General features: G+C 51.6%; 1 protein-coding gene across 11 annotated transcripts in view; it reads right to left on the bottom strand.

Annotated features, from left to right (window-relative positions):
- Positions 1-3,868: 3,868 nt before the first annotated feature.
- Positions 3,869-13,830, bottom strand: part of PPP2R2D (protein phosphatase 2 regulatory subunit Bdelta) — a 52,348-nt gene continuing 42,386 nt past the window's right edge. For all 11 annotated transcript variants that reach the window (XM_016919635.4, XM_063782285.1, XM_063782287.1 and 8 more), the window contains 2 exons: positions 13,003-13,264; positions 3,869-4,735 (listed from right to left, as the gene is read on the bottom strand). In XM_016919635.4, coding sequence (XP_016775124.1) covers positions 4,456-4,735; positions 13,003-13,264 — 542 coding nt within the window. In that variant the 3' untranslated portion in view covers positions 3,869-4,455. The remainder of the gene's footprint in view (positions 4,736-13,002; positions 13,265-13,830) is intronic.

Here is a 13,830-nt window from a genome sequence, read left to right as displayed (position 1 = left end):
CTGTCCACGAGGGCATCATAAACTGGTTCATAGGAGCTCCATTTTTCTTTCAAAAAAGGCATGTTAAATCCACTTACGAAGAAAGTGTGTTCATGGAATCCGGGTCATCAGCCCAGAGAGCAGCAAACCTCCACCTGAACCACGGGCCCAGAATCCTCATCAATGAAAACTGTGCTCAGCATTAACCTTCAGAAGCTGATGACACTGTTCTACTTTAAGCAGGAAAGAGAAGTTTTCTCCGCACCTGTTGAGGGCACTTCTTTCTCTAAAGTGAATGGATCCTGCTTTTTGCGGACATAGGTGCGTGCAATCGCCAGCGCCTCTCAGAACACCAAGACTGCACTGGGGAGAACCCACAGAAACGGACAGGACTGCTGGCCAGGTGGCTTCCCCCGCAGGCGCCCCAGAGCTAGGTGAGGACACCTCCAGGGAACGTGCGCCGCAGACCTCAAGGCAGTGGCAGTTCCACGGGAGCAGCAGTGCCACGTGGAGCCTCTACACACGGGACCCGCCTGGGCTGCACCTTCTGCTCTGCCCTGGAGGTGGAGGAGGTGGGCTATTTAGTGGGAAATACATTCTAGAGGAAAGATGGAAAAGGGTGTCCAAATACGCAGTGAAAATCCAGTCAAACATTTAAAATTTATTGAACTTTTTGGTCAAAATAGTTGAACAAATATATACAATCCCATTTTACTAGAACTGTCTTAAGGACCAGGGTTGACTAATGCTTAAATAACTCTGTTCCACACCTCAGACTTTGTAAATTGTATCACAATCAATATACAGTATATAAATTATTTTTTAGTTAAAATAAAGGTACCTTTAGATTCTCAATTTCTAACTTAATGTGAACTCAAGTGGCACTGTGTTAGCATTGATTCAGGGTAATGACGGACATCCTGTTCTTGCCCATGTGGATTAGTAACCAGCACACACCTTCATCTCCACAGGGGGATGGGGGACCAGCACACACCTTCATCTCCACAGGGTGATGGGGGATCAGCACACGCCTTCATCTCCACAGGGTGATGGGGGATCAGCACACGCCTTCATCTCCACAGGGGGATGGGGGACCAGCACACACCTTCATCTCCACAGGGGGATGGGGGACCAGCACACACCTTCATCTCCACAGGGGGACGGGGGACCAGCACACGCCTTCATCTCCACAGGAGGACGGGGGATCAGCACACACCTTCATCTCCACAGGGGGATGGGGGACCAGCACACACCTTCATCTCCACAGGGGGATGGGGGACCAGCACATACCTTCATCTCCACAGGGGGATGGGGGATCAGCACACGCCTTCATCCCCACAGGGGGATGGGGGATCGGCACACGCCTTCATCTCCACAGGGGGATGGGGGATCGGCACACGCCTTCATCCCCACAGGGGGATGGGGGATCGGCACACGCCTTCATCTCCACAGGGGGATGGGGGATCGGCACACGCCTTCATCTCCACAGGGGGATGGGGGATCGGCACACGCCTTCATCTCCACAGGGGGATGGGGATCGGCACACACCTTCATCTCCACAGGGGGATGGGGGATCAGCACACGCCTTCATCTCCACAGGGGGATGGGGGATCAGCACACGCCTCCATCTCCACAGGGGGATGGGGATCAGCGCACGCCTTCATCTCCACAGGGGGATGGCGGATCAGCACACACCTTCATCTCCACAGGGGGATGGGGGATCAGCACACACCTTCATCTCCACAGGGGGATGGGGGATCAGCACACACCTTCATCCCCACAGGGGGATGGGGGATCAGCACACGCCTTCATCTCCACAGGGGGATGGGGGATCGGCACACGCCTTCATCTCCACAGGGGGATGGGGGATCGGCACACGCCTCCATCTCCACAGGGGGATGGGGATCAGCGCACGCCTTCATCTCCACAGTGGGATGGCGGATCAGCACACACCTTCATCTCCACAGGGGGATGGGGGATCAGCACACGCCTTCATCTCCACAGGAGGACGGGGAATCAGCACACACCTTCATCCCCACAGGGGGATGGGGATCAGCACACACCTCCATCTCCACAGGGGGATGAGAGATCAGCACACACCTTCATCCCCACAGGGGGACTGGGGATCAGCACACGCCTTCATCTCCACAGGAGGACGGGGGATCAGCACACACCTTCATCCCCACAGGGGGATGGGGATCAGCACACACCTCCATCTCCACAGGGGGATGAGAGATCAGCACACACCTTCATCCCCACAGGGGGACTGGGGATCAGCACACACCTTCATCTCCACAGGAGGACGGGGGATCAGCACACACCTCCATCTCCACAGGGGGATGAGAGATCAGCACACACCTTCATCCCCACAGGGGGACTGGGGATCAGCATACCCCTTCATCTCCACAGGGGGATGGGGGATCAGCACACACCTTCATCCCCACAGGGGGATGGGGGATCGGCACACACCTTCATCTCCACAGCGGGACAGGGGATCAGCACACGCCTCCATCTCCACAGGGAGATGGGGGATCAGCACACGCCTTCATCACCACAGGGGGATGGGGGATCAGCACACGCCTTCATCTCCACAGGGGGATGGGGATCAGCACACGCCTCCATCTCCACAGGGGGATGGGGGATCAGCACACGCCTTCATCTCCACAGGAGGACGGGGGATCAGCACACCCCTTCATCTCCACAGGGGGATGGGGGATCAGCACACACCTTCATCCCCACAGGGGGATGGGGGATCGGCACACACCTTCATCTCCACAGGGAGATGGGGGATCAGCACACACCTTCATCTCCACAGCAGGACAGGGGATCAGCACACACCTTCATCTCCACAGGGAGATGGGGGATCAGCACACACCTTCATCTCCACAGGGGGACGGGGGATCAGCACACACTTTCATCTAGACAGGGGGATGGGATGGGGGATCAGCACACACCTCCATCTCCACAGGGGCATGAGGGAGCAGCACACACCTTCATCTCCACAGGGCACAGGGGATCAGCACACACCTCCTTCTCCACAGGGGCACAGGCAATCAGCACATACCTTCATCTAGACAGGGTGACGGGGGATCAGCACACACCTCCATCTCCACAGCAGCAGGAGGAATCAACACACACCTTCATCTCCACAGGCGGACGGGGGATCAGCACATGCCTCCATCTCCACAGCAGCAGGAGGAATCAACACACACCTTCATCTCCACAGGCGGACGGGGGATCAGCACACACCTCCATCTCCACAGGGGCACGGGAGCCCGACTCCCCACTCCTCTCGGGGACACGTAGTGGGCGTGTGTTAAATCCCACGGAAGCAAGCTCTGGTCACTCAGCATTGGTACAGCTCTGTATTATTTGTCTTGGAAAATCTTGATTTCTGGTATCAAAGATCCTACTTTGAAAATAAACCAAGGTACTGGTGGCATCGTGTAATTAAAATTGCTTAATTTTGCTGGCTTGAAATGCAGGATGAAATTTAGCATGCATGTAATTTTGGCAATGTTTAAAAAGTATACTTTCCCCAAAGTGCTTTTTCAAAAGCCTTAGAAAGAAAGCACATATTTCTTCAACTGTAGTGAATTTGAGGCTACTTTAAACCAGGCTTACTGGATGGCAGCAATTTTGGTTCTTCCTTGCAATTTTCTTTCTCAGAGGTGGCCTCGGTTCTGGCTTTTCCCAGACCTTACCTGGTGTATCCGATGGGCTACTTCTACAGAAACACAGCGGGCAGCAGCTTGGGGACAGAAATGCTGCACACATACCCCCACGCTGCCAAAGAAGGACACACATTTCTCAAACAGTTAGTTCCAAAGAAGAACCCTGCATAACTTCATTCTATGCAATTAAATTAAATAAAAAGACAATACTTCTGTTTGGATTTAAAAACACTTTATAGTGTGTTGTTTTTATTGAGCGCTCACACCCGAAGGGGTGGCGGCGGATGCTGTGGGTGAGTGGGGCCGCCTAAGCCTGCTCGGGCCACAACCACACATCCACGGAGTCCACCTGGACTCGGAGGAAGGCCGAGAGGACACGGACGGTGGCCACACCACGCTGCAGTGAAGGCCCAAGTGTGATGGCAGAGAAAGAGGGAAAGTTGGAGAAAGAGCGGTATCTGACAATAACTTTTCTCTTGGATGTTAATTTTTTGGTCTATAAATTGGAAAGGAAGGCTCGGACTGAAATAAATACATTTATTCTGAGTAATGACCTTTTGGGAGCAGTGTCCGCCAACTCTGCTTCGAGAGCGTCTCCACGTGAGCAGCAGCGCCTGTCTCGCGCCTCGCCGAGGCGGAACCACACCGGGCCTCCAGCGGAGGCGGCTTTCTCCTGTGTCTGTGAAGGGAAGGAGCAGGTGCGTCACTGTTCTTAATGGAGCGGACAATGATGCCTTTTCTCTGACAGAAAAATGTCCGGCTTAACTATGCAAGACAAGACTTGGTCCTCACGTTCGCGTCTCTAGTTGATTTTGTCCTGGAATATGTACAAGTTATTGGTGGCAGCCACGGCAATGACATTGTCCACGGGGTGCCAGGCTGTGTGCAGGATCTTCTTGTTGAAGTCCAGACTGTCCACACTGATCTCGTCTTTCCTCCGCTTACCCCCCGTACACACCTTCCGGGGTTTGAGGCTGGCGCGCGGTTTGCTGCTCTCTCTCGAGGCCTCCAGGGTCACATCCCTCCGCGTGTCTCTATCAAACATCCTGAAGAAGTTGTTGTAGGACCCGGTCATGATGGCACTGTTGAAAACAAGAGCAGACAGCAGCACTCCTCAGTGGGGGTAGCGGCAGCAAGGACTCAGACCCCACCCCCGGGGTGCACGGCGCACGCCACCCTCCCCCACAACCCAGTTGCTTTCAGAAATCAGGAATGAACAATCACAATGGGCAGAAGAGAAATGCAGTGAAAATGGGTACCGAGCTTTATCTAGAATCATGTCAGTAAGAATCCATGTCACAGGAGAAACAAAATAATGGAGTCACACTTTTAACATTAGTGTATTTTTTGAAACAACCCCACCTATTTATCTCACTCATGAATAACAGCACAGTTTATTTTTAAGCCTTATGTTCTGCAATTTGTCAACGATCCATAATGACCTGAACATAATCCTTATCATGTTCAACAGTTACTAGTCATATCTGTCAATGTTTCTTTGGAGTTAAACTGCTTTTCTATATTAATTTCAAAAAGTTTCTTTCAAATGAGGCAACGGATAGAAATAGTAAAAATCCACTGGGCAAAGTGTGGCAGAATTTTAGAACAACCGCATTTCACACACATTCCAGACAATACAATACCGTCCATGCTTTTGTTTCTTCAAGATCAACTGTAATGGCTTTCAAATGTCTCTGCTGTCGAAAAATTCTACTACCGCACACATCCTCATGATATAACTTCATAATATTGGTAAAAACCTCTGCAATCTTACATTTTCTACAAAAATGACAGAAAAATAGCTGAATGATGCAAACGCTGCCATGATTTGACCCATGGCTTCATGAGTCCAGTTTCTGATGAAAGATGTGCTCAAACAATGCCCTTCTGGCTTCTCCAGCCGTCCTTGAAGCTCGCCTCCTCTTCCTATTTTGACACTAACCTGCGCCCTCACGTCCTGCCCCCATGGTCATGCGTGGTGAGAGGCCTTTCACGCTGGCGCGTCTTCAAGGGGCCATGAGAAAGAAGTGGGCCGCTTCCCTTCCATGGCCCAGCACTGACCCTGGCTGCTGGCAAATATCTAGTGTCTGACTGACCTTGTCTAAAACTTCAAAGCAGGGGAAAAAAAAAAAAAAAAAAAAGACGAACTCAGAGAAGAGAAACTGCATTCAGCGATACATGTTTATTTCCCATCTCCTGCTTCCATCCAGGAGCCCACAGCGCCACAGAGGCGGGAGACACAAGGTGTGCCCAGCGCCCTCCAGCAATGCCAAGCTGTGCACGTGGTCTTGGAACAGGGGTATGCAGCCAAGTTGGCACGTGAGGGCCATTGACTGGGAGTTCCCCAAATTAGTTTCCACATAGAACAAAGTGTTTACGAAAGGGTAAGTAAAAAGAATGTGTGAATCTGAAGCTTACATTTATGTTATTAAAACTCAACAGTAACCATTATTCAGAACACAGATGACAGAAGATGTATGGCCGACATTGACTGGAATTGCTGGTGCATGGTAATAACGAAAAGCACATCAGCTTTCATACAGATTTATGATCACTTTTAAATTCTCGACAGATAGTGCCAGCCCCAGAGTGGGCGTTTCCACACTGCAAACAAGGGCGCTGCCCAGCAGCCCGGTGCTGGCCCAGGAAGGGAACAGCACAGACATAGGCGTAAGCGCATAACTGGTTCTGTGGGGCGACCTAGAACACAAGAAGGCGCTGCCACACGGAGAATCAGGATCGGGCTGAGGCAGCACTGAAACGCCTCACTCCCCTTCATCGCATCCCTCAACAGAAGTTTCCAGGTAGGAAGACGGGCGTGTTTGTGAGAGTGAATGGACTAAGCAAATGTTACTGGGAACCCTTTTAGATGTTCTTGGGGATATGTAATCAAAGGGTATTTTGCAATATTTGAAATATATCAAGAGGAATAAAAAATACAGTGACTATCCATGTACCCGCAAGTCACTAAGACAGTGAACCCCCTGCACACTCGCAAGTCACTGCTAAGACAGTGAACCCCCGCACACTCGCAAGTCACTAAGACAGTGAAACCCTCGCACACCCGCAAGTCACTGCTAAGACAGTGAACCCCCGCACACTCGCAAGTCACTAAGACAGTGAACCCCCGCACACTCGCAAGTCACTAAGACAGTGAACCCCCGCACACCCGCAAGTCACTAAGACAGTGAACCCCCGCACACCCGCAAGTCACTAAGACAGTGAACCCCCGCACACCCGCAAGTCACTGCTAAGACAGTGAACCCCCGCACACCCGCAAGTCACTAAGACAGTGAACCCCCGCACACCCGCAAGTCACTAAGACAGTGAACCCCCGCACACCCGCAAGTCACTAAGACAGTGAACCCCCGCACACCCGCAAGTCACTAAGACAGTGAACCCCCGCACACCCGCAAGTCACTAAGACAGTGAACCCCCGCACACCCGCAAGTCACTAAGACAGTGAACCCCCGCACACCCGCAAGTCACTAAGACAGTGAACCCCCGCACACCCGCAAGTCACTAAGACAGTGAACCCCCGCACACCCGCAAGTCACTAAGACAGTGAACCCCCGCACACCCGCAAGTCACTAAGACAGTGAACCCCCGCACACCCGCAAGTCACTAAGACAGTGAACCCCCGCACACCCGCAAGTCACTAAGACAGTGAACCCCCGCACACCCGCTAGTCACTAAGACAGTGAACCCCCCGCACACCCGCAAGTCACTAAGACAGTGAACCCCCGCACACCCGCAAGTCACTAAGACAGTGAACCCCCGCACACCCGCAAGTCACTAAGACAGTGAATCCCCCACACACTCGCAAGTCACTGCTAAGACAGTGAATCCCCCTGCACACCCGCAAGTCACTGTTAAGACAGGGACCCCCTGCAAGTCACTGGTAAGATGATGAACCCCCCTGCACACCCGCAAGTCACTGCTAAGAGAGTGACCCCCCCGCACACCCGCAAGTCACTGCTAAGACAGGGACCCCCCTGGCACACCCGCAAGTCACTAAGACAGGGACCCCCCTCGCACACCCGCAAGTCACTAAGACAGTGAACCCCCGCACACCCGCAAGTCACTAAGACAGGGACCCCCCTCGCACACCCGCAAGTCACTAAGACAGTGAACCCCCGCACACCCGCAAGTCACTAAGACAGTGAACCCCCGCACACCCGCAAGTCACTGCTGACAGTGAACCCCCCGCACACCCGCAAGTCACTAAGACAGTGAACCCCCGCACACCCGCAAGTCACTAAGACAGTGAATCCCCCACACACCCGCAAGTCACTAAGACAGGGACCCCTGCACACCCGCAAGTCACTGCTAAGACAGTGAATCCCCCACACCCGCAAGTCACTAAGACAGTGAACCCCCGCACACCCGCAAGTCACTAAGACAGTGAACCCCCCGCACACCCGCAAGTCACTAAGACAGTGAACCCCCCGCACACCCGCAAGTCACTAAGACAGTGAACCCCCCGCACACCCGCAAGTCACTAAGACAGTGAACCCCCCGCACACTTGCAAGTCACTAAGACAGTGAACCCCCCGCACACTCGCAAGTCACTGCTAAGACAGTGAACCCCCGCACACCCGCAAGTCACTAAGACAGTGAACCCCCGCACACCCGGAAGTCACTAAGACAGTGAACCCCCCTTGCACACCCGCAAGTCACTGCTAAGACAGGGACCCCCCTCGCACACCCGCAAGTCACTGCTAAGACAGGGACCCCCCTCGCACACCCGCAAGTCACTGCCAAGACAGGGACCCCCCTCGCACACCTGCAAGTCACTAAGTGAACCCCCCGCACACCCGCAAGTCACTAAGACAGTGAATCCCCCGCACACCCGCAAGTCACTAAGACAGTGAACCCCCCTCGCACACCCGCAAGTCACTAAGACAGGGACCCCCCTCGCACACCCACAAGTCACTGCTAAGACAGTGAACCCCCCGCACACCCGCAAGTCACTAAGACAGTGAATCCCCCGCACACCCGCAAGTCACTAAGACAGTGAACCCCCCTCGCACACCCGCAAGTCACTGCTAAGACAGGGACCCCCCTGGCACACCCGCAAGTCACTGCTAAGACAGGGACCCCCCTCACACACCCGCAAGTCACTGCTAAGACAGGGATCCCCCTCGCACACCCGCAAGTCACTGCTAAGACAGTGAACCCCCCGCACACCCGCAAGTCACTGCTAAGAGAGTGACCCCCCCGCACACCCGCAAGTCACTGCTAAGACAGGGACCCCCCTCGCACACCCGCAAGTCACTAAGACAGGGACCCCCCTCACCCGCAAGTCACTGCTAAGACAGGGACCCCCCTCGCACACCCGCAAGTCACTGCTAAGACAGGGACCCCCCTCGCACACCCACAAGTCACTGCTAAGACAGGGACCCCCCTCGCACACCCGCAAGTCACTGCTAAGACAGGGACCCCCCTGCACTGTGTTGCCACTCTGGAAAGAAAGATGGTCTCCTATCACATCCCCAGTTGGGGTCCTCACTTGCTAGAGTACATATGTGTCATCCCCACACACATTTATATTTTGCATACAGATTTGTTTTTTTTTTTGTTTTTTTTTTTTTTGAGACAGAGTCTCACTCTGTCGCCCAGGCTGGAGTGCAGTGGCACAATCTCAGCTTACTGCAACCTCCACCTCCAAGGTTCAAGTGATTCTCCTGCCTCAGCCTCCTGAGTGGTGGGATTAAAGGCATGCACCACCATGTCCGGCTAATTTTTGTATTTCTAGTAGAGATGGGGTTTCACTATGTTGGTCAGGCTGGTCTCGAACTCCTGACCTCGTGATCCGCCCTCCTCAGCCTCCCAAAGTGCTGGGATTACAGGTGTGAGCCACTGCGCCTGGCCAATAGTTACAGATTCTTAAAACAAAACCGTCTTGTATGTCTTAAACATGTTGTATGTCATTGCACCGTACGCATTCCTCCTGAATTTTCTTTGTGGATTATCTTTGTGAGATCCACCTAGGTGATCCATGTAGTTCTAATAATTGATTCTCACTGCTTTTCAGTATATGTTATGATAGAGAACAATTTACCTGTCCATTCCTCTAATGATGCACCTGTGGGCTGTCTCCAGTTGTTTGCTATTTCAGGTATCTGAGCACGTTTTCTTGTCTGAACATGCACGAAGCTCCCAACCGGACTGAATGTCACCAAGGAGGTCACAAGAAGGGTACTGGGTAAGACCACTGGTCTCCACCCTCTCCCCCAAACCATCATCATTCTGATGGGCATGAAAGGACGTCCCTTTGGCTTTACTTGCTGATCACTAAGAAGGATGAGCATTTCTATTTATTTTTCCATTTCTGCGAAACCCCATTCATGGTTTTTGCTCTTTTCTGAGTTGTTTGCCACCTTCTTGTTGACAACTAATTCTGCACCTATTCTGGATACTTAATCTCTGTTCGTTATCCTTTTGTGGATTTTGTTTTCACTTTTAATTTCAATATAAAGAAGTTTAAAATTGAATGTAGTTGAATTTCTTAATGTTTTCCTTGGGCTTTTGGGGCCTTCTTAAAGAAGCCCTTGTTTCCAGAGCTCACAAAGATGTCTTAGGCTTAGAAACACTCAGAGCTTATTTATTTATTGTGTGGGGCTGGTGAGGGCTCTAATTTTTCTCCCCCGAACACAGATAACTAAGGCCGCCCAGGTGGCAGAGCTTCAGAGTTTGCACTGCTCTTCCCTGCAGGCTGCGTTCCCCTGCCTATCTGTCTCAGCCCCTTTCCGCAGGGCCAGGCTCCCTTTACAGCTTGCTCTACTGAGTTTCCTGTTGTGATACATTGTTTCCCATTTGAAAATGCCTTTCTCACAAGCAGATTCTTGAACGAGCATCTACTTCAAGGCTTGATTCCAAGCTGGCGGTGGAGAGTAAGGAGTCACACTTGCTGGATCTGTCACACGGCTTCTGGCTCCCACGGTGGCCGTGGCAAAGCCGAGTCTCAGTCTCGGTGTCCGCTCTCAGAGGTAATTTGTGTTTTTTCCTTGGGTGCATTTAAGATATTCTCTTTGCGTTTGGTGTCCTGCAATTTCATCATTATGAGATGGATGGATGCTGTGCTCCCGATCCTGTGTACTCAGGCTTTCATAATTTAGAGAAAATTGCTGGCCACTGTCACTTTAAGCCTCACACCCCCAAACTTTGTTTAAACGTGTGCTGTGCCTCACCCTGGCCTCCACGGTTCCTAGTGTCTCTTGTTTTCTGTTTGGCTCTTTAGCCCGCATTTCTTCTGGTTTTCCTTTCCATCCACTAATACAAGATCTGTTTAGCCAAAAGGGACCTGCTGCTAAACCCACACAGGTTCATCTATCATACTTGTCATTTCTAGATGTTCCCTCTGATTCCTTTCCAGTCTCCAGGTCATGTTTGGCGGTCATGTATCATACCTGTCATTTCTAGATGTTCTCTGATTCCTTTCCAGTCTCCACGTCATGTTTGGCGGTCATGTGGCTCCTGGTTCAGGCTGTTTCCTTCCTCTAGTCTGTGAATATCTCAAGCATTCTTAGTTTATCTTCTTTAACTTAGGATCTCAACAGCTGCCTTCTTGGAGGTTCAGTTCTGCTGTGGTTCTGCTGACTTGCTCACGGTGGCTTTTCCTGTATGTGCTTGGTAATTTTCACCTGTGAGCTCATGTTTAGATGATTTTAACGTGAGGAAATCCAGAGAGACCTGGGTGTGCTGGCAGCAGCCACCCAGCACGCGTGTTCTCACGGAGTTTGCCAATGCCATTCTCTCCACCTGGGCCACTTCTCAGGGCTGTGCTTCCAGCAAGCGGCCTTGAGGAATGAGGTCATGTCTCTTCTAGTCAAAGTGCAGGTGTGTTTACTGCCCGCTGTGAAAGCAGTGGGGTTCTCCAAGCTCAGTGTGCATCAGCCACGGCCTCAAGTGTCCACCCGTGGGGAACCCAGGCCAACGAGAGGCTCATGCTGCCAGCTGTGCCACAAGAACCCGGGAACCTCATGTCTTCAGTCAACATCCGTGAGATGCTACAGGCTGGCAGGTCAGTCTGCAAACAGAGTAGAAGCCAGATCTGGAAACATGCCGGTCCCTCCCGATGCCCGCACACAGCCCTCGTGGAGGCAGGAGCTCCACAGTGTGAGATTTTACAGATCATGATGTAGCTGGCACAAACCCAAACTGCAAACCCTTGTGAGGGGAGGTTTTGCTTCCACTTCTCAGGGCAGTGCTGGCCACCCCCATGCAAGGCCTCAGACAGACAAACTGCCCTTTGGACCCTATCTGCCAGTGGAGGGAGACACCATCTTCAGGGGTCCCTGTTCCAACTCTACACCTCGTGTGGGCCAAGGCTTCAGCTCTTGAAAATTACCAAGCACATACAGGAAAAGCCACCGTGAGCAAGTCACCTCGTGTGGGACAAGGCTTCAGCTTTGCACCACAACCTGCTGTTCACAGGGGCAGTGGTTCCTGCTATGGGCTGATGCTCCTGAGGCCAGCCGGGGCTGCGAGGCTGCTCTTGGAATAGACGCCTTCAGAGGCTGCCATTCTGGTTTCAGCTCCCTCTTAGTTTCTGGCCGTTGTGAGATTTCCCTTGCTTATCTGTGAGCTCAACTATGCACCTGAAGAGACACCTGCTGTATCATATCCAGCATTTCTAGGTGTTTATGCCAGAGGGTTTTGCAGAATATCCAGTCAATCACTTATTGCCAATAGACTCCTCTGTTCTCTTGAATTCTGAACAAAAATTCTATATAAAAATGGTGCAAGACAATCTTCCATCATCTGAAACGTAACTTTTTGCATAATAAAAAAACATAACTCTCAACCACACTAATCATAGTTATCTTTAAAGAATGTATACAAAATAAATTATCAAGGTACTAGAACCATCACATTATAAATTACATCGGTGTTTCAGACCAGCCATGACCACGCTGTGTCTGGGCATGACAGGCAGTGGCTCTGGGGTGTTTTCATCTACTTCTCTCCAGAAGGAAAGGCAGACTGCAACGCGGTCATTCCAGTGAGGTGAATCACTTCCCCACTTCCTTCCTTTTCACTCATTATCAGCATAATAAAAAGTAATACACTATCATTCACTAAGCATTTAACACATAGCCGGCCTGTACCTAGTGCTATACTTCTTATCTAAATATAAATGGAATGACAAGCTAGGTGAGAAACTTGCTCAGAGATCCTATTTTCTTTAAGTTGATACTATCATCCATCAATCAAAAGGTCTGGAAAACAACACCCTATGAGCGTCCTCCTCTGACGCTGGAGGACAGCTCGCCTCCCTCACTGACCTTGCACTCTCGGAAACCAGCAAGCTTGGGGCGACAGCTCATCTCCACGCAGGCCTTACCTATCCGAACCGTTCCAGCAACACTCAAACTTGTCAAAGATGCAGTCGTTCTCATAGAGAGAGCAGAGCTTGCTGCGCAGGTACTCGTGGACCTGGTGGGTCTCCACCGGCCTGCTCTCCATGTTGAGGTCCCACACCTTCACCGACAGGTAGTCTCTGGTCATCATGTACCGCCCACTATGACTGAATTTTACATCGGATATGGATGAAATTATTTCTGAGAAGAAGGACCTACTGCTGGGATCTTCAGGCTCTTCAAAAACTGAAAAACAAAATAAAATGTTTTCAGCTTCTGTTTAAAAATCAGAGAACAAATCATTTTCAAGTTCAAGTAGGAAGTGGCTCCTTCAGAGAGACTCTGGAAGGGCTTGGCCTCAACACTAGGTCTTCTGATCTTTCTGATTCTCTAGGTTTTCTGATCTTCTGTGACTTCCGTGGGCAAGAGCTTCGGATAAGACATTCTAGCACCAGCTATGGACAAGGGACGGGCATGAGAAGCGTAGACGCCCAAGTCTCACCCGGACCCTGAATGAGAATCTCTAGGCAAGGTCCTGGGCACTGCCATCTGTGGGAGCTCCTCGGGGCATCCTGATGTGTGCCCAGGTTCAGCACCACCGCATTCCTGTAGGAGTGTCTCCGCGTCCTCATGGCACCAGGCCCGAGCACATGAAATTCTATCGCATACACATCACAGGAAGACACAAACAGCATTATATGGTCATGCAGACACAGCGGTCTGTGCCTCTAAGAAACTGCCTGCTTTTTGGAGGGTCGACAGTTTGTGGGTCTGCAGGAGTGACCACCTTGACTGGCAACGCTGTGGTCCTG

The sequence above is a fragment of the Pan troglodytes genome, chromosome 8 (assembly GCF_028858775.2).
Source record: "Pan troglodytes isolate AG18354 chromosome 8, NHGRI_mPanTro3-v2.0_pri, whole genome shotgun sequence".
NCBI lineage: Eukaryota > Metazoa > Chordata > Mammalia > Primates > Hominidae > Pan > Pan troglodytes.
Note: the sequence above shows the minus strand (reverse complement) of the source record. Positions and strands in the feature narration are given on the sequence as shown.